The 22078-nt window shown below is 43.7% G+C and overlaps 1 protein-coding gene across 2 annotated transcripts in view; it reads right to left on the bottom strand.

The window, feature by feature from the left end:
• Positions 1-22078, bottom strand: part of CREB3L2 (cAMP responsive element binding protein 3 like 2) — a 63841-nt gene that overhangs the window by 29664 nt on the left and 12099 nt on the right. For both annotated transcript variants that reach the window (XM_085049514.1, XM_085049515.1), the window contains exon 2: positions 672-888. In XM_085049514.1, coding sequence (XP_084905640.1) covers positions 672-888 — 217 coding nt within the window. The remainder of the gene's footprint in view (positions 1-671; positions 889-22078) is intronic.

Below are 22078 nucleotides of genomic sequence, written 5' to 3' on the forward strand. Positions count from 1 at the left end.
TGTTCCTTGTGCTTGTTTTCCCTGCCACAGTTAGTATCTCCTGTATGTGTTAATTTGAAAATATTCACACAAAACAGCAAGGAAATATAAAACCAGAAGACTTTCTGTAGATGATGTTTCCCAATCATTTCTAAAAACCCTGTCCATTCCCACACAGAAAATCCTTCTCATGGGTTTTCTCAGTCGTCCTCTTGTAAAATCTCTAACAGATTTCATCCTGTTCCAAGAGATCCCTTTGGACTACAAAACTGTCAGTGGATCTTCAAACAGCTTAGCTTGTCAATGCTTAGCCACAAGCACTAATCTCTCTCCCTTTTATTGAAATGCAGCTTAACACTCCATTGCTTTGTACTGTAAAGCTAAAGGTGAAGACATTAATTATTAGTAGTCAAAGTCTGACATGGCAATTATTCCTTATAGCTACCAGATATTCATGGTTTTGCTCCTCCACCAATGACTTCACACCAGAACAAGCAGGTTAGGTCTCTTCCTCCCACCATTCTTGCCTTTCCCCTCTTTCTCCTCCAGATGTTTATGTTGTATGCCGAATTACAGATAACTGGGTTTTCATCATTTTCTATGCATCACCATTTTCCACAGCCACAGTTCCACCAGGAACACTTCATTATTGTGTCATCACAACAAATGCCCATTGGCTCAGGGTGTTGTACCTTCATTAAAGTTGTCATCAGTCGAGATGTGGGTCAAGGGAGATTGGGGTCTGGAGTCCCCACAGAGGGAATAGCTGTGCTCAGCCTGGATGAGGGGTGCTGGTGATGCTGGAGACAGCTCCACTTCCATGATTTCATTCTTCTCAGACAAGAAGGGATCATTCAAGAGCTGGCCTAGGACATCAGGTGAAAATTCATCCAGGAACTCTGTGAAGTGCTGTGGAGATAAAAAGCAGGGGAAAGTTTATCTCCTTGACTGTCTGGCATGCTAACCAAAGGAGAGAATTGATCAGAACAATTCTGTTACATGCACTGGTCATCTGTGCCCGTCAGCAGCAGGATCCACCAGCCCTGCCTAACCTCCTCCTCCAACCACTGCTCCAAGCTGAAGAGCTGCAGCTAGAACAAAAGTCCTCTCAGAGGCATACATTGCAACAGAAGAGCCTGTCATTAACTTGCAGCAAAAATGGAGAATGGAAGCAGGGTGTTCATGTCCTGAAGCAGCCTCCTCCTGCCACACCAAAGGTGCTCACTACAGGGCATCACCACAACTGGGAAAGCACATTTTCCCCAGACAGAGTGAAAGATCCTGCAGGATCTAGCACCTGAACATTTTGTGTGTGGGACAGAATATAGGGGGTTAAGCTCACTGAAGCACAGACCAAAAATGAAACACATTCCAACACAGACTCTGACACCACATATGACTATTTTAGCTGTGCAGAACATTCAGTATGCTCCAGGAAAACGGGTCCATGCACATCCACAGCCAAGCAATTAACACATTTGCTATAAAATGGGTTTCCTGACTAATTTATGTATCTATTTTGGATGTAGCATTCCACCTAGAGCCCATATCCAGCTTTTGGACCCCAGAGCTAAAGCTCCTGACAGCCAGAACCAATTACCACTTTGTCTATTGCACTGAATTCATTACACCAGCAGCACATGTTGTATCTTTACATGGCAGAGTAACTTCATGTTTGTTTATTATTCAAAAAGAGCACAAACCAAACCTTGCAATCCATCTCCTCCAGACTCCAAAGCAGTTTCCATCAATAGTCAAAAAATTTGTCTCTTCACCTTGTTTCCAATGTCAGAGAACTACATCTCTGACTGATGAAAAATCTGCACTGCAACCAAATCATTCTTGTTCATCTCATTCACACAAAGCATTCTATTTTTGTACAAAAATACTTGCACAGTGAATTGTAATGAGATTTTCTGAACAATGGGGCATTATCTACCATCTTATATAGGAATCTTTGTCGGCTGAGGCACGATGCTATAAAAGTCTAGGTTTGTTTGATTTGTTCAGTTTTTGCAAGCAGTATTGATCTTGGCTCTTCACCTTGCTCTCTCCTGCAGAAACAAACACTGAAATTCAAGATTCAGCTTCCTGTAGGCTAAATTAAGAATTCAACAAGTCAATATTGTATAAAGCCACAAGGGAAGCGGTGTGCTCACACCCTCATTGCACTCACATTTCACAGCTCCAGCAGCACCTGTGGCCTTGAAGCCTGATGCTGAAAAACTCTGAGCACAGCCAGCTCTCACAGAGTTCCCTGGATGTTTAGCACCTTTTCCAAATGCTAACTATGCCTTTTTTTCAAAATCAGTAAATCTTGAGTCAATCCTGACCGACACTGAGGAAAAGAAAATATTGACTGAATACAAGGCAATAAACAGAGGACCTTAGTTGCTAGGCTGGAATAACAAGTTAGCTCAAGAAAAGCCTTTACAAATGGCCAAACAGATTTGTAGCCTCATATTTACTTACTGTAAATAATAACACTAATAAACAAACTCTTAGAGGACTCTGCAAGAGGGTCATGACCACCTCAGAAAGCCTTGTTTATTTTAATTTTGATACCCAAGGATTCACTTGCCCTTCACAAAAAGGTGCTTCCCAACAAGAATAAAAGCATAAACTACAACACCCCACCACACAAAGAAGAAAGAAAAAGGATGCACAAGATTAGTTGAACATCCTGGGGCATCAATAAACACACTGAGTAACACAGGGTAAGCAACCATTAATGTGTAAACAAGGGACAGAAATACTTCCCAACCATGAAAGAAGTCAAGGATGAATCTCTAAAAAAGCAGTGCCTTTCTTAGGGACAATATTTTTCCCTCCACTCTACACATTTCTTTTCATTTGGAGTAACGGCAAGAGTCAATTATATTTGTTTACATATTTTCCTAAAGCTGGACCATTTCCTTCTTTTTATATCTTGCATGCATTACTCTGCCTGATGAGTAGCAGATGCTGAAATATGGCTGCTACAATATTTGTACCCTGGTTTTTACATGTAGCTGCTTTACCACCAGCATCATCCAATTTCAGGATGTCATCCTTGAAAATATCATACCTGCATGTTGACTTAGTCTGGCATTATTTAGATATGATGACTTTACAGACTCAGCTGAAAGACAACATGGCCACAGGCTACTCAGCTCTTTTTGGCAAATTCAAATAGAGATTTTTATTAGCCTTCTGTCTATCACTATTTTGATTTGGAAAAAAGCTCATCAAATGTTACTTCTTCCATTTGACTGAAGTTAGGTCCGTCAGATTTTATTTATTTATTCCTTTCTGAATGGGGAATTCCCCCAAAGCCACTTCAGGAAAAGCAAAGGAGGAAACAAACATTCAACTTCAGAAAACCAGAGAGAAAGAGGACCTTGGGGTGGGGAAGGATGTTCAACATGTTCGTCAATATTTGTTCTTTCTCCTTTTCACGTGCAGCTGCAAGGCAGCAAGCTGTGAGCAAGAAAAGAATGTTTATAACATTTACAACAGAATTGTCTGACAGCAAACAAATGGTTGGTTTCTAAAATTATTTTCTAGGTTCACTATAATTCTCAAGTTTATTTTTAATGGTCTGTGATATAACATTGAACACTGGTCCATCAAGAAACCTAAGAAAACTGCCACAGGTCAGACTGTGCAGCTACTGACCTCAGCAAACAGACAATTTGAGGGATCTGGACTTCTCTGTGACTATAAAAATCCCAAACTCCTTGATTTACAGGAATTTCTCACATATTATACACTTCTCTACTACAGTGAATGCTTCAAGCTAAATCACTTTTTTTTTCCCTTAATAAAACAATTGTTTCATTGACAGTGGCTCCATTTGCTCAGAGAACTAAAGAAGAAAAGGCATCTGAGCAGCAGCTAAAGCAGAAACCATCCGGGGGCAGTCAGACCTCCAGCTCCTCTCAGCTTCCACCTACACCTAAGCTGCTCCTTCTGTCTTTCCAAAGCACATTCTCCCATTGCCAATCCCTCCTCTTCCTCCTCCTCCTCCTCCTCCCCTCTGCTTCCACACACACCTCAGTGGTCACTGGCCACTTCCATAGCTGGAAAGCCCCAGAATAACCCTCAATTTTGATACAGCAGCAACCACCCCTGCACTCAGGAACAGGAAAGGGCAATTTGGACAGGAAACTGGGACTTCTACCCTTAGAACATGTATAAATACTTGCTTGCAAAAGAAAGAAATTCTATATCTATGGCTTTCAGCTGGACATCTTTCACCCAGAGAGTTCACCTTTACAAAAATGAAAAAAACAGAGGAAAGAGCACTTGCATTGAGAATCTGCCTTTTTTCCTTCTTTTTCCTTTTTGTTGTTAATATGTCCACAGACAGCTGAGCTGCCAGTTTCCTGTTATCCTCACACCCCACTGGCAGCCCCAGCACTAATTGCAGACATGTGTTGGTACAAGGAGTCTGTTTGAATTATTAAACTATTCTCACCACACAGCAAAGGGATGCGTTCAGCTGGGATTTTAACCTCTGCAAAAAGTCAGGCTTTTAGGACAGATGTAACCTTATCTTCTGCTTCCCCTTCCCCCAGAACCCTGAAAAGACAAACAGAACAGCAGCACTCCTGTTTACACACAGAAAGTAAATCACAGCCCCGTGGAGTTTCACCACTGCCCTGGCTGGACATTGGCTCCTGCCTGTATCCTGGGTGTCTCTGGGGAACACAAACACCTCCAGACATCACGCTGCAGAGAGCAAACAGAGGAAAGCTCTCACATCCGGGTGCACAGCGGATTTTTGGAGAGCTCTTGGAAAGTAGTATTTGGCTGCAGCCCAGCTGTGCCGCAGGCTGCAGCTCTGCACAGCATCTGCCTGTTCCTGCCACACAAAGGCCTTTTTCTCCAGCTGCCTCAGGGACCAGGGTTTTTTTTTACCTTCTTGTCTGATCAAATGGAGGTCTGTGAAGTAAAACACTCAGGTTTTGGCTAGGTGTGTGGCAGTGCTGGCTTCTCCACCAGCTGACCTGAAGGTAGATGAGGGCAGCACTACCCCAGTTAGTTATTTGAAGAGAAGACATTATCACGCCTGAAAATGAAAGCAACCTCCAGAAGTTTGACCTTCTAAGAACTCATTAAAAAAGGAATGAAGTCAAGAGCCCCAAATGACACTAAACAATTGTATTTAAATTTTTAAACAAGTAGCAGGCTTTGCTGTCAGACACACAACAGATGATCATGGGATAAAAAAAAATCCTACCATCCACCTGTAGGTACAAAACAGCCTGAGTTTTATGTCTTTATTCTACTGTAAAATCCTTTATGTCTCCTCAGTAACTATACTCATGAGGAATTCCCTCATTTGTGGGAGAATATGAGTAACTCAAAACTGTTATTTGAAACCAGCAAAGAGATCCACTGTAAGAGGAGACACTATTGTTTGGAGCCTCACACCAGCATTTACTCATTTTAAGCACTAAGAAAAAATGTGGACAGATTAAAAAAAAAAAATCCATTAAGTGAATAACATACATGTTGTGTCACCAGCAAAACAAATGCCAGGAAATTCAGAGCTAATAGATTTACACGGTAATTAAATCTGCACATCTTCCCAACTTGCTCAGGTTACGCAGTTGGAAATGCTGAAGTTCATGCTGAGCAAATCTTATAATCCACCCCATTATGTACACATGCTTGCACACACTTCCACTGCAAACACTCAAGTATTTCCACCCCAAAACCAGCAAAGAAGATATGCATTTATTTTTAACTAATCTGGGAATGAGGGGGGGGAGTTCAAGAACTATGCTTATTCTTTTGCCTCTCCGTGTTTCAAAATATTCTCTGACTTTCTTTAACAACCCTCATCAAAAAAAGTGTTTTGTATTTAAAAAGATAATTAAGACCCCAATGAAACTTAATAGGCAGGACTAAATATGGATTGAAAGAAAAAGAAAAAAGAATGAAGCCCTTGTGCAGCTGAGGCAAGGGTGAGAAACAACCCTCAAGTTCAGTGTCTTTTAAGTCCAGTGTCTGCAAGCAGAGAAAAGGATGCTTTTGCTCATTCCCAGCCTAAGCCCCTTGGGAGTCACGCAAAATAGGAAAATCCTTCTCACATTCCCCTGCCCTTCCCCCAGTGCACAGTTCTTGGATCTAGCCTAACTTTCCAATAGGCTGGGCGAATGTCTTGCTGTTTCCCACCCTTTCCCCAAAAAGCCAAAGCCAGAGCAGTGAGTCAGTGAGCTGGAAGCCCTTCAACAAGGCTCTCCCCATCTGGGTCCCTGACTGAGACCTCCAAGCACATCATTAATTCTGTGTTGCAAGAAAGCATCTGGATTACACTCTCAGGTCACATGTAGCCATTCTGTTGTCTCACCTCTTCTCCCACCACTTCCCTATCCTTTTTTTTTTTTTTTTTTTTTGCCAGCTGGAGCAGCAGAACCACTGAACCTCTCCATTCCTTGTCCCCATGCCCTTCCCTCACCCAGGGAGCAGCAGGGTCACAATTCTTTACCCCAGTGATTGCAGAGGCTGCAGGACAGGCCTGACTGACCCATCTGCATCTCATGAGCCTCCAAGCCATCAAGATTAGGGAAAAGCCTGTCCCTGCCACCTCCAGAAAGCATGGCTCACACTACACAGGGAGGGGAGCTCAGCTTCCCAAACTTCATCACTGGGGTCTCCAAAGATTTTTGGCATCCACACAAAATACCTGAAGAAACCAATTATGTATTAAATGCTAGGGAGTGAAGAAAAGTATGTTTGATTGGTTTGTTTGGGTTTTTTTTTTCACCCCAGAGAGCTCCAGGCAGGCAATGCCAGTCATAAATATTTACTGTGAGATAATATTAATTTTCTTGGTTACACCCCAGGTACACCTACAGGTTCTATGGAAGGAACTTGTATTTACAGCAAGTTGTATTTACATCCAACTAGTGTCTTCTGTGTATCTCACAGTATTAAGCCAAAAAATAAATAGTGAAGAAAGTTTTCAGACGAGTTGAAATATTTGTATACAAATTTTACAATCCAACAGTGGGCAATTATAGTCTTTGCTGCCCAAGAGCTTTAGTTTTGAAGAGTCAGACTATCAAGTCCCTAAATGCAGACACCCTGAGTCAATTACAGAAAATGGGAATTAGCTTTTATAAAAACTGCCTAAAATTCATAGACATGATGGTTGAAATTACAGATGTGTGTAAAGTTTTAAAATGAGAAAACACACCACATACATATAACCCTTTTGAACTCAAGAAACAGGTGCTTGAGCACAATGGAGGGGGCAAAAATAATGGAGTGGTTTTGCAAAACAGATGTAAAGAAATCCACAGGTCATCTTGCCCTGCCCAGGAGGATGAAGTGCCCAGCCTGATGCAGAGCTCAAGGATCAGCAGCCTTTGGCTAGCAATGACCTGAGCTGCCACAGGGTTTAGACCCTGCCCAGCAGAACCTGTGTGTCTATCTCACAGATATCTCCTATCAGGGCAGAAGGAGAAACAGCACTGGCAGGACTTTGCGTTCATTGCTGCTGTCACTGAGGTTACACATTAAGTACTGTGCCCTAAAAATTTTGGTTGTGCGTCAAATACTATTTATTCCAGCGTGTGACCTCACCAGACAGGGAAACAACCACACTGAAGAACACCTTTCTAAATAAGTGCTCTACCTTGCTTTCAGTAGAAACATCCTGGGGTTTGATCTGTAGCTCTCATCCTTCCCAAAATCTTGCACTAAGCCCTGAGAGCATGGATATATACAGAGCCAGTACTTTGTCAACAGCAGGTATAATCACGGAGTTGCCACCCCTGACTGTTACATCTCCAGTTTGAACTTTGCAGCAAGCTGTATGCCAAACCTTACTGCCCCAGGTAGCTAATGGGGAGCAGTGTGACAGTACTTGATGGTGACAACACTGGGGAAGAACCTCTCCACCTCGAACCTGAAACAGAGCATGGTTTCTGAAGCCATGACCTGAGCTGTTTCAGATGAGCCAGCCCTACCAAACCCATCCCACAGCAAAAAGCCCTGCATTTTGAAGCCACCCCAGCAGTCCTCTGCACCATGAGATGGATACCTCAAGACACCCACATTGCACTTGTACAGCCTTGACACTGCAGAAATTCACACAGGAACCCCCAGGAATGGTTTTGGCACCTCATTTTGTATGGAGCAGCACTTCCATCAGCACTGGGACTTTGGCACCCTTCCTCTGAGGAAAGATGCATTTCATCTTTTGTCAAAGCAAGAGTGCAGATGGGTCACTTGGCTTTCACTCACGCCAAAGGCAGACAAAGTTTGTTTTGAAGCTCTGCTGAAAGCTGCAGAATGGAAAAAAGGAGGCAGGATATGAACAAGATCAAATAATATTATACTTACGAGCATGTGTGGCATGTGTCTAGACAAATCATTTTAAGATACCCCTTACTTGAGAGCTGGTATTCCAATTTCCTATGACAAGCCTTTTGTCACAGCACCAGTAAACATTACTTCAGTCAGCTTTATAAAAAATAAATAAATAAACAAACCATGAGTGGTACTGGACCAAGGTTCAGGACCCACAATACCAGTAGATGGAAACATTTATATCCTAAGACCAGGTCTTAAATAAAAACAAACTTGTGTGCTTATTTCTCCTCTCTGCTTCCTTCCAGAGATGCAGGGACTTGTGAAACTGGTAAGGGCTACTGGGAGAAAGGAAAAATTACTGAGAATTTCACATAAATCAGAATGTAGAGGACAAGAAAGTGTTAACAGAAAATACAATTCAGCAGGAGAAAGATTGCTTCTGAGTTTGTCAAGATCCAGAGGAATGTTAATTATAGATCAGGCCATTGCTTGGCTGCAGTTATTTGGGAGAGAAAAAGAGAAGATCAAAATGTTTAATTGAATATTCTTGGGAGGGGGTGGTTCTGAATTACTGCTTTTTATATAAGAACAGATGATACAGCCATCCCACAGGATGGTAATGAAATGACTTTTATCCCAACAATAATGGAAGAGAACATTAAAACAGCTACTCAAAGTTGGCCATTTTAATTAGTAGACCTAGAAAACTTCCATCTGTAAAGTCTAAATAGAGCTTCTAAGGAGCTCTTCAAACTGTTTTCAGTAGGAGACAATACTGATGGACTGTAAAAAATAATATGAAAATATTTAAGTGTAAACAAGGCAATCAAAGGAACAGCAAGTTAACCTACCCACAGCTCATTTCTAATGAAGGGAAGAGATGGAAAAGAGAAGAGAGTAGTTAAGAATCCAAGAACTTCCAAAAGAAAGAGAAATCTGATTTATGCTTATAATTCCACAATAACTGATAACCTAGCTTCTCAAATTTTAGCTCTTTCTGTAATAATATTACAAGCCTAATACTCTGTATTGTAAGGCAATTGACTTGGTGCTACACAAAACAAAGCCAAAGTGAGATGAAGCCAACAGGCCTCATTCAGTGTGACAAGGAAATCAGAAATCTCCAAATGTGAAACACCAACAAGCTGATTGTGCCACATGTTTTCAGAGGGTTCCCAGAGGGATCAGCTCTTGGCCCCAGACTCTAATATTTTATCAATGACCTGAGAGGAAAAGCCTCCGTCACTGAAGGCTGCAGATAATGCAGTATCAGCAGCAGCAGCAAGCAACAAAAAGGTCAGGTCACAGAACCAAAACACAGAAACTTGGTAAGCAGCCATAAACACGGCTTATAAAAATCTCAAACCCCAGCTACAGCTCTGTACTGCAGCCTCACGCCAATCACACAACCTGCACAAGTTTTGTGTTCCTGCAAAACCCAGGGCACGTGAGTTTGAGGAATTCAGAATACAGAGAGGTGCAAAGCACAAATTTCTGTGTGCTCACAGGGGATGCAGCTGCTACTGCCCACAGCCAGGCTCCAACCCTGTGCCGCCAAATCTCAAAAAAAAAAAGGAAGTTGAACAACTGGAGAAAGTTCTGAGAATCACAAGAATCACTATAGAAAGGGAAATCTTGCCTCAAAATAAAATCACTATAGAAAGGGAATTCTTGTCTCCAAATAAAAGCAAATAGAAAAGAAGAAACCAACGTATTCAGCTTATCAAAGAAGAAACAAATGCAGAACGTGAATGCTCTTAAGTAATGAAACAGGGAATTAGACTCAAGAGGATGGCTCTCCCGGCTTGCAGCTAAGTTTAAAAGCTGGAGTCAGATCCATTCACTGTGGTTCCCAATATTAAAAAAAGGGAGAACAATAAATCATGAAGGAACAGCATGAATTCTTCGACCCAAGCCATTCTTAACTGAAGACTAGAAGTTGCCCTACAAATATTTGCAGGAATTCAAACAGGAAGCAATCTGGGGAAGTTTTACAGCCCTTGATTTACATAAGGTTAAAATAATTCATCATAATTGTTTCCTTTGGCCTTCTGGCAGCAAAACAAGGCTGTTTACTAGAATGGCAGCATGTTCTCGAGAAAATGATGCAAACCCAGAGCTGGGAAACCTGCTGATGCAGCTTTGCATTCCAGTATTCCAGATCACTTGATATCCTTATCAGGAAGGCAACTGGGGAACTGCAGTTCAAGAATCCAGTTTTCAGAGCAAAGGTTGTTGGTGTCAGACACAACCAGCCTGCTCCCAAACCTGCTCCAAACACAGCACTCGGCAAACTTCAAGCAGCCAGCACATCCCACAGCATGAGCCCACTGAAAGCCTTTTCCCTTGTTTATTTTTAAGGCTGGGTTCTCCAGCTCTGCTGCATGAGTGAGTCAGCTTTCCTCCCCATGCAAACTGTCCCCTATCCTTCTGGAACTGACTTGTTCCTCAGGATCAGAGGGGCAGCTGCAGCCATGCCACAGCACAAGCAGATGTGACAAATTGCAATGAATCACAAGCACAGAGCGCTGTGATCATTTTCAGAGTCCACATTTAATTTCTACATCCAATGCACGGCAGTTTCAGTGGTGATGGGAGATTCCCCATGAGCCCAAGTGAGAGGAATGCTGGTGTGCATGGGGAAATTAAAAGGGAGCTTCCATGTGAAGGGATTTGCTTCAAAAGAAGTCATTTAGCAGTTGCTCATTTCAAAGTCTCTTTTAAGTCTTCTAGTTAGCAAAGCTGCACGTGTCTGGGCATCTCTTTCAGGGCCTATCTTCCTTTCCAAGTGCCAAATTTGCAGCAGCAGAAGCTTGCCCATAGCAGAGAAATCAGAGGCAAGTAACCTTATTCTTGCTGTGAATCTGACAAAGAGCACAAACACAAACATGTAATGTCCAACCCAATTCAAACATCCAGAGAGAACAAGGTTACTTGTGCTCTTATTTTATATTAGAAATAAACTTTTTGGGTTTTTTAAAGGTTTGATTTTTTTTCAGTTTGATAAAGGAAAGCTTTAAAAGCAAACAGCTGACAGAATGGAGGGAAACAGAGCATTTAAGGAAAGCAGGAATTTCATCCAGTTTTAAAGATTAATTACAAGATTAATGCCACCAGGCAATGTGAGTGTCTGGCACTGAAGCAGAAGGTGCTCCAGCCAACACCTCCAGCCAGCACACACACACAGCCCTGCCCAGCATCTTCCCCATCCACATCTCCCAAACACACAAACAAAGCCGCTTTCACTTGCAGCACTGAAATTTAATTAATTGGATATATTGAGCAAGCTAGTGAGCTGTGCAGTGTGGAAGATGCCTCTCCAGAGACTGCAGAAAGAGCCTGCCAGCATCCAGGGGACAGAGCCGGCGCGGGGAAGCATCAGACATTGCATAAGCAAAGGCAAACGTAATGGCTCATTCTGCTATCCCAGCCAGCTCAGACCCCTGCCAGCACGGCCAGCATCCACTCCAGCTATTCACAGGCTGCTGGGTGCCTGAAGAAAGGAGCAGAGAGGGGAGGCCCAGCCTGGGGTGTGCCTGGGGAAGCACATGGGACCTGTCCCAGCAGCCAGGCAGTGCTCCAGGGCCCCTCAGTCCCTGCTTGTGCAACCATTACCCCACGGTTTGAAGTGGGGGAGTTGGGTGGAAAATGTGGTTTTTCCAGGCTGTATCGACGCATTTCCCTTGTTTTAAGGAAAGAAATGTGGCCTAGTGGTTAGAGGGCTGGGCAGGAGCTGCCATGCCATACCATACTGCCCTTTGCCTCTTGGTTCCACATGCCCAAGGGCAGTAATGAAGTTACACTCCCCAGTCACGAGGGAGGGATCTCAAGGGTAGTGCCACGGAAGATTGCAGCACATTCAGTGCCAAAATTATCAGGATCATAAGAAAACCAAAGACAGCTGGGACATAGAGAAAGCCCCTTGTTGTAGGGCACAGCACTGGACACTGCACCAAGGCCAGGAGGGACAAACACACATGCAAGCACTTAGAATTGTTTAGGTTGGAAAATACCTTTAAGATCGTCAAGTCCAACACAGCACTGCCAAGTCTACCACTGAACCTTGTCTTTAAGTGCCACATCTGCATAACTTCTAAATATCCCTGGGGATGGTGACTCAACTCCTTCCCTAGACAGGCTGTTCCAGTGCTTGACAATCTTGCTGGTGAAGAAAATTCTCCCATTATCCAATCTGAAACCTCTGCTGGGGCAACTTGAGGCCATTTCCTCTTGTCTTATCGTTTGTCACTTGGGATAAGAGACCCACCTCCACATAGCTATGACCTCCTGTCAGATATTTGTACAAAAAGCAAGAAGGTCTCCCCTGAGCCTCCTTTTCTCTAGACTAAACAACCCCAGCTTCCTCAGCTGATCATCATAAGATTTCTGCTCCAGATCCTTCACCAGATCCATTGCCCTTCTCTGGACTTGCTCCAGCACCTCAACATCTTTCCTGTCACAAAAGGGAACACCAGATGCAAGATGCCACTTCACCAGTGCCACACACAGTACTTCAGGCTCTGAGGGCTGCCCAGAGGTGAAGCACAAGCTTGGGAGCTCAGAGATCAAAATCTGCATTCAAATTTCAGGTGGGATTTCCTCCCTGCAGCCTGTAAGCCATGTGTGGTGCACAGCCACATGAGACCCCACTGCCTCACCAACCCAGCACAGCTCCCCTCATTTCACAGCTTGAGTACAGAGCACCCAAAGGGAGGAAAACCCAGAGCTAAATGTGTCTGTTTGGCTCTAGGGAAACACAGGTACAGAGCCAGAAAAATAATCACGGGAACCTTGTACTGCTTATCAGCAATGTGTAACTCCAGAGCCAGTTAAGACTATATATACACAGATATATATACATGTGTATGTGTGTGCATGCTTGTGTGTCTGTGTGTATTAAATACAGATCTTTTTTTAACAAGGCACCATTGGCTACGTAACATTTCGGATGAGCATCTGCTACAGACCATCTGGGCTGGGAGGGAGGGAGACCAAAATGCTGTGGGACTCTTGAGGAATTTGAAACTTGCAGCGGATTTTACACAGAAAACTGTTGCGTAAGGGACGCTGACAAATGTGTGGTATCAGGAAGGTTCTTTAACTAACAGAAGGAAAAAGAAAAAAAAAAACAGGAGAAGTGATCCTGAAACTGCTGCTTCCTGTGGGGGTTGGAGCTGGCTACAGACGACAATACTGACTTCACACCACCTAAATTCAGCATGATTAAATGAAACCAAACCAAGTTGCCAAGACATGCATCAGTGTGCCAGAAGATAAGTGCTGAACTGATGTTGCCCCAATGAACTGGAAGTGGTACCTGCCATTCAGTGGGTTAGCACAGAGTATCTTATGCTTCCATCTAAAAATAAAAGCACATAAAAGCCACACAAGTTCTTATTCATTAAACTAACATAAAAGAACAAATGGTTCCTGGGTAAAGCATTCCGACATCCTTCTGACCAACACAGCTTCACATTTATAATGTTTATCTGCAGACAGAATCTCAACCACTTCCCTGGGCAGACTGTTCCAATACTTGACAACCCCTTCCACGAAAAATTTGTTCATATTATCCAATCTAAATCCACCCTGGTACAACTTCAGGCCATTTGCTTGTCACCTGGAAGAAGAGACTGACCCAAGCTCCTTTCAGGCAGTTGTAGAGAACACTAAGGTCTCCCCTGAGCCTCCTTTTCTCCAGGCTAAACAACCCCAGCAGCCTCAGCCCCTCCTCAGAAGGTCTGTGCTCCAGATCCTTCAGCAGCTTCTGTTCTCCAGAGAGTACAGCAAAGTACTACAAAATAGAAGACTTTATAAATCAAGGCTCACAATAACCGTATCTTATGCAATAACAATACAAAGAATCACATGCCAAAACTAAACCCATCAGTTTTTCACAATTGCTGAACATCCTCCTCTCTATGCCTCTGTTTTTTAATTTATGTTTTCTGGTTGCAAGAGCTGCAAAGTCTAACAAAGGAAAGTAAAGAACATGAAATAAGTTCAAGATGCAGAGTCCACAAACTTCCCCAGAGAAGTGTTGGGTGTGCAAAAACAACAAGGGATTTAAAATCACTACTCTGTTCTACCAACAAGTTGTGGCTCCATACAGCTTTGGAAAATCTGATCTTCAGCAAGTCAAAATGAGCATGGTTGGCACTAATGCCAAATGAGAACTCAGTATTTCTGGGATTTTTGTAAGCTGAATTCTACCTGTCTTGTAACAGCTGCAAACATCCACACACAGGGAACTCAAGCATGGGACAGTAGAGAGAAATAGCTCTTTTGGAAACATAGTTCTTTCTGTAAAACGGTCTAATGTGCTCCCTCTACAAAATGCTACCCTACTGGACCTTTTGAAATGTTACTAGATGTTTTTTATGGCATTATTGGAAAAATAAAGATGGCTGTTTGCGGGGAAAAGAGGGACAGCTGCTCTTTCCAAAGCGCAAACACTGAGTTATTGTCCTTGGAAAGAGGCGAGAGCATCCCCACAATTCACACCACCAACATCCCAGCCATGCTCTCACACTTTATATTTAACTACCAGTAACTGATGTGTTAACCCCTCCCTGGATTTACATCATCCCTCTGGCAGAATCAAACCACACGGATTCAGCAGGGTTTGGTTAAAAGGTATGCACACACGCAGAGCTCAGCGGTCCAGGGTCTCAAAAGCCTGCCTGTTGGCACTGACCCCTGCCCCTTCCCCTCCAAATCCAAAGGAAACACTGAGCCATTTGTTGTGAAACCGTTCCACAGAGTGGGGACTGTGTGGGCAGGGTGGAAAGCAGAGGTGGGCTCCCTGCTGGAGGGGAGCTGTGCTCCATCTGCCTTTCAGACGCATTTCTGAGCCTCTTTCTTCCTCCAGCACAGCTTGTCCAAGGCACATAAACAGAGAAAGCAAGATTTTGAGCAGAGGCAGGAGCAGTTTCATCACCCTGTGGAGAAGGAGCAACAAGCCCAGCCTCTCCCCCATGCTCTCCCCAGCAGAGCCCAGGGCTGGCGGGGATCCAGCCCACCCCAAAGCGCGCCAGCAGCCTGCAGCTGCAGGAATGTCTAGGACTGGGAGCACACAGCTTTTTCTAATTGCATGCCTCTGCTTCCACCGTCTCAGACTGCCCCGGCTGGGTACAGTTTGGGGTCGGCTGCTTTTTTGTCTTTCTTATTTCTTTCCCAAGTTGTACTTTTAAGTGGATGGCGAAGAGGAGGGGCAAGGGGAGCAATTATAAGGCAGCCCATTGTGATGGCATGCTCCTCTGCCTATTCTTAGACTTTGAAGGGACACTGTCTGGACTAAATGACCACAATCTTATCTTACCCGTGTTTGGGTAACACTTGGGATTTTTCAACCTCTGAGAAACTATTTTTCTCCGCTGATAGTGGTGAAGAAAGCAGGGATCTCAGACGACACAAAGCTGAAGGAACACATTTCAGAAAACCTCGACGTGCCTGAAAACCCAGCATGCAGGAAGGAGTGTTATAACAATATCAAGCTATGAAACATACTTTGGCAACCTATCTTTAACAGCTCAAGAGGCTGAATGCTGCTCATATCCAATGGATGAGAGCACATCTTGAAAACTGAGCAAGTCCTGGCAAAGTCACATGCAAACTACTTGGCTATGGCAACTCTGTCATTAAAACTCAGGCTGAGCACAACAAAGAAGCACGTTCCAACTGCAAAACTGGATTTGAAGCCATCCCACCAGACTGCAAATGCAAAGGAGTTCACAAATATGCGATTTCTTACAGCCTCACCTTCCATCCTATCTGTTTCAGCATCCCACAGCACCAGCAGACCATGCAAAAGGACACCACCAAGAACATCCCAGTATTGCTGTGTCACTGGGAATTTTGAGATAAAAATGTTCAACAGGCATGATCTGCAGAAACATATCCCCTTCTGCCAGAAACGGTTGGATTATTCCTCATATTCAACAGAAAGCACCATCCTTCCCAGAGGTCACCGTTCTCTGAGAGAGAGCAGCTTCACTCCACATCTGCTCCAACCTAATTCCACCAGGATGGATTTGCAGATTATTCAAGCTAACAGACCTGTTTTCTTGCAGAATCTCACAGTGGCATGATGAAGAATCGTGCACTCTTCCTGCATTATCTGGTGTGTGCAAAATGAGACATCATGATGTAGGTTGTTTAGGCTGCTTCATCTAAATCACACTGTCTTGCACACAGCACTGCTCCCTTTACAGGTATTACAAATGACAGAATTTGGGGATTTAATTGCAACAATTAGACCATGCTGGCTGAGGTCAGGTGGACAGAATTCACTGAAGTGAAAAATGTACTTCCATTAAAAAAAACCAAAAATAAACCCAAAAAACCCTGTATTCTTGCAACAGATTTTGTCAACAATATGGGCAACTCTGCATTTTCTATAATTATTCCATGAAACACAGTGATGTATGTTAGAATCTATTTTCCAGATAAGATAATGCAAGAAGCGACCTCCTTGAACTGGAGTAGCATTTGGCATTGAAAATGCAACAAAAACTTGAGTATTCCTGTAAGTGATAAGCAAATCTACCTTTCCCCATGTGTATAAATCTGGAAAAGAGATACTCTGTCCTCAGCCCCAGGAAGAACCAAAACTGGTGCAGACAACAGACATCTTTAAGGGTTCCCCCCAATGAATGAACTCATCTTAAAGTCATGGAATGAGCAATTTGAACTATGTCAGACTACGCGAAATTTCTTTTTATAAAGATGCACTATAAAGTCCAATTTCACTAAACTGTCATCCCACGATCACAGAACAGGAAAAAAAGGGGATTGATTTGGACATGTTGTCCAAGTTTGCACTTCATAGCTGTACTATCTCCAGCGTGAACAGCTCTTCCCTAGAGAGGAATGTGTGGTTTGAGTGGTTCCCTATCCTCATGAGCTCATGGATTAGCCTGAAATGTCTCGGGCTGCAGTGCATCCTGACCAGGACATGCTGTCTCTTACGATGTTGCAACAACGAAAGTTAAGTAGGATTTCGCAGGCTACTCTCCACAACCCTGAGCTCTCTAATGGCTGGAGGTGTCAGAGTTACCATAAATCAGCATAATCCTGCAGGCTGTACTGACAGGACTGCCACTGTAAACTCTGTGAGGGCACTAGAAATGCTGCTTTCTCTAAATCATGTGCACACTTGTGTTAGGGCACACACACAGGACTATTCAACCCTTCCTACTGAAGGGAACATCTGCTTCTGGCATATGATGTTCCCAAATCCCACCAAAAAAGATTAAACTAGGTGGCCAAGTACTTCATGATGGCAATGGATGAGCCTCAAACTGAGCAATCTACTCACCTCAGGGCCACCTGCCATCCATCAGACACAAACTACCTGACTTCGTTTCTTACTACAGAAACAATCCAGACATGCTTTAGCAACTGGAAAATAAAATTCAGCTGAGGTTCTTTTGGCCTGACCACTGCAGTGGTTTTTTTTTTTTCCCTGGTTGTCCATATATAGCTGTGACAGCAGCAGTAAAACATTTGCTCAGCCACCCTCCTAGCTGAGTCTGCACCCACCCACAGCACAGATGCACTCAGAGGGACAAACCCCTCCTTCCCTATTTACACAGCATGACAAGCCTGGGATGAAGCTTGCTGCACAGTGCTGGTGCTCCAGCCCTCCCACAAGATACCAAATCTGTGTCTCCTGGGCAAGGCAGCACCCAGGCAATGTCTAAGGAACAGGACAAGCCGTGTGCATTCCAGATTCCAGAGCAACTTCCCAGGTTGTCTGAGATCATTGTGGGCTCAGAGCTGGCTGGTAACTATCAAAAACTCACAACAGGAATTATTTCATTTTAATAAAGTTATCATGTCATATTTTAAATACTGCATATACAGGAGTAGATTTCAAAATGTTTCACACTTCTATGTTTTCTTCTTCACATATGCTTCCATCTAGCAAAATCCCACCACATTAATAAGCAAGATCTTTACCTTCCTTATGGTTATGCATATTCATAACTAAGCAAAACATGCACCTTCCACTTAAATTTCTTTAAGCTATTTAAGCTGCATTATTTAAACATTATTTTGCTAATGTGCCAGTGCCACATTCTGATATATTCTACTTTGGATGGTACACTCCCACTCTTTTCCCAAAATACAGAAGCTGTCTCCAAAATACTACACACCTCCAACAAAAACAACACACCAGTGGACAGATGACAGTTTCTTGCAAAGGCTGAGTACACTCCTTCCCCTGCTGAGGAGGGAATCAAATTTGGATCTTCTGAGGTTTGCATCACTTCCTGCTAAAGGCACATTCTGTCTTCTTTTTTTCTCCCCTGTCATTAAACCTCCTTACCCCCATAAGCACAGCCAGAATCCAAACCTAAGTGGCTGGGCTAGCTTATATGCCACTTTATCAGTCAGCCTTTGACCAAAGCAAGCAATGCAGACTTCCCAGAGGTGCCTCTGACCAGCAGGCTCACCTTTCCACAGTGGCATCAATACACACAACTGCATGATGTCTGCAGATAAACATTCTGCTGCCAAGTCACAGGTTCATCATGCATATACTAGGAATATGGAATAAGAGGAATCCAGACTCCTTTAGGGATAACTCTTGCTTTAAGTAAGATTACAGCCAGTTTCTGCTTTCTTAAACCTCTTCCTAGTCAGTCCAACTAACTAGTCTTTATTAAAGTGTTAAGCTAAGAGAACTCCTTGCTTTTTTCTCCCAAATTCTGTCCAACTGTTATCCAGTCTGTGCCCTGTCCCTTCGTCTGAACCCCCTGAAGAACTCTCCAAAGCTTAATTTGGAAGAGGTTCTCCTATTAACACATACTCAGCAGAGCTGGCAGGTGGGGTTCAGATACACAAAAAGTTAACAATAAGAGCTCCAAAAAACCAGCAGCATCTAACAGCAAGGTAAAAGGAGCTAAAGTGACACCTCCTATGCTGTATGGTTTCTAGGGCAGGAGTTGGCTGAAAGAGCACACATTTCTCAGCTCTTCTACTTCTCTCTGCCCCTTCCCTGGATCCCCTCGACAGATCATCTGGCTGTATCCTTTTCCAATAAAATAATGGAAGCCCTTTTCACTCCCTGTAGTTGTTACACTTGTACCCTTTCATATCAGCCTCTCCAACAGTGTGAGAAACTGTGACTATGGTGGAGAAGACCTAAATGAGGCAGAGCTGTTCCTCATGTAAAACTACAAAAGGATGACATTTTATAACCTTTTTTTTCCTCCCTGTCAGAGAGGGATGGAAAAACCTTCTCCTTCCTTCCAACCTTATTTTCTTGTTTGGTTTTTAAAGGAACACCACGAGAACACAAGGACGCTTTGCTAAAAAGGAGACTCTCAGAAGTTAACAGTCACCTTGAGCATTTCAATGTACTGTCTGCAGTTACACTTACCATAAGGCCCTAAGGTTCCCTGCTCCCTCCCTAAGTGGGGAACATCCCTGTTTGGCTTGGCTCAGCTTCCTGAAGCGCTGCGTCACTAACTGGAAACAGGCAGGCTTGCAGGGAGATTCCAAGAAGAAACCCAAAGGATCAATGCAGCCACAGGCACCACCCCTCAAACCAAGTCAGGGAAAAACACAGGATGCTGAAGGAACCAGGTCTTTGCTTGGTCCCCAGCTAAGTTAACAAAACAGTGTTTAAGTGTCTCTGTGTGTTGCAAACAACCACAGTTATGAGCCTGAATGTGCTGGTTACATTAATTGTGCCCTTGTGCTTCAGAGAAAGCCCTGACAATCTGGAGACAAAAAAACCCCATGACAGCTACCTCCTCCCTGCTGCTATGAGATGTGTGTAATGTCAGGGCTCCTCCTGCACCAGACCCCTCTCCCCTCCAAAGCCCAGAGAAAGAGATCAACCCCTGTATGGGTTATGGGTTCAACTCCAGTCTGAGATGTTTCAAGTATCTCTGCTTAATGCAAGAGCTCTGAAGCAAACCATTGCACAGACACATTTTAGATTGTCACAGCACTGCCTTGAAGCTCATAGACAGCACAGCATCAGCCAGTGACTGAGCTGGGCAAAGAGCTGTTTCCCAGCACCAGCACATCCATTTCTCTTTGGTGCACAGTGCAGACCGCTGAAGTCACAGCCTGGGCTGCACACAACTCATTACATTTCCTTACCCCATCTGCCTCCACACTTCTTCACAGCCCTGCTTGGTCCAGGATTTCTCAGGCATTTGCTCACTCACTTTGTATCATGTCTGCAGAACTTTGACTCCGGTTTTCCCTGCTGCTTGACTAAACTGATGAACACAGCCTGCCTGGCTCAAACACCAGACCTCTTGTTGGAGATCTAAGCAAAGTGTGAACTGACATTTTCAGGACACCTGCTGCAAAATGCCTTAAAAGAGCTCAATTAAGAGAGGACATGTAATTCAGGAGAGGCTCATGCAAGGCCTTCTGGCAGCCCTCTGAAAAGTCAGGCAGGTCTTGTCCTATGGCTCCACTGCGACAGGTTACATTTCCACATGAGAATGACAAAGGCAGTCACAGGAAGAATGCTTGCTCCACAATTAACTGGTGTTTAAGGACCAGCACTGCTCATTCATTCCATCCCCAGGCAGGCTCTGGAGGTGACTCCCAGCAGCACGTAGCTCCAGCCTCTCCTGGTGGAGCCTGACCAGCCTGACAGGATCATCGAGCTGAGGAGCTTCATTCCTCTCCAGACATTCTCCAGGAGGCACTCCGTGCTGAGAAGCTCAGGGAGGGACCATTTCACAAGTGCAGCAGCACCCTCTCACACACCGGCACATCACAGGGAACTTGATACCAGAAGGAGAGGAAACACTGCTTTAGAGAAGCTGGCCACTCTCCTGGTCATCACTGCATTTCCAGTACAGCTTTTGGACACTTTCAAACCACATCTGCTGCCCACACTGTACTTGAATAAAATATTTTTGCTTCTACCATATTCTGGAGAAAAACCAAAACAGCATTACCACTATAAAAGGTTATGCCATACCATGGAAGCAGTTTAAGGCAGCATCTTCTGTCTGCCAGCTACCTAAATACAGAGATACCAGGGGAGAAAAATTACTCACCCTTCCCAAATGTCCCAGTTAAAACTGGAGTAAAAGTTGGTACCATTGGTACAATTGGAATCACATCAGCCACCACCTTCCACTAATTATACCTTTAAAACGAAAGCTACAAACTTTGCTTTTCCATCTTTATGTTCATCCCACCTTCTCACATGTTCCATTTTTCCTCTTACCTCATTCTAACTGCTCTGCTTTCTTCTTTTCCTCTGCCTTTCACTTGCCAGGGTTGAAGACCCCAGACAAACTGACACAGAGGCTCGGAGAATACAAGACCACCTTTGGTACTCAGCTTCAAGAGAGAATACAAATAAAGCCGGCCTTGTATTTTGGGATTAATGCCCTTTTTCTACCAGAAATCTCATCCTTTCCCACATGCCTTGTACATTTTCCTCCTTTATACATGCTGAGAGGTGTCATGATAAACACAGCCAGTTCAAAAACAGCTTGAAGCAATTAAAGCATTTATTCAAACTTCACTGAAATCAACAGTATAGGAAAATGACCAAATGCTGTGATGCATGGGATGTATGTTATGCCTTGAAGTATCCAGAGAGTCAACAGGCCCAGCAATAAAATTTTATAGCATTTCAAGCTAGAAAGGCCTATGAAACCTTCCTAATCTTCCATGTCCTGGTCCACTATGTTTCCATGAGGTACCCTTTTACAGGATCTGACAATTTGTTGAAATGAACTGCCAGAAGAGAACATGGGTGTGCCCCAAAGACAGAGCAATGAGCATTCTTCCCAAC

Source organism: Lichenostomus cassidix, chromosome 1Ab (assembly GCF_008360975.1).
Source record: "Lichenostomus cassidix isolate B80296 chromosome 1Ab, HeHo_3.0, whole genome shotgun sequence".
NCBI classification, from domain to species: Eukaryota; Metazoa; Chordata; class Aves; order Passeriformes; family Meliphagidae; genus Lichenostomus; species Lichenostomus cassidix.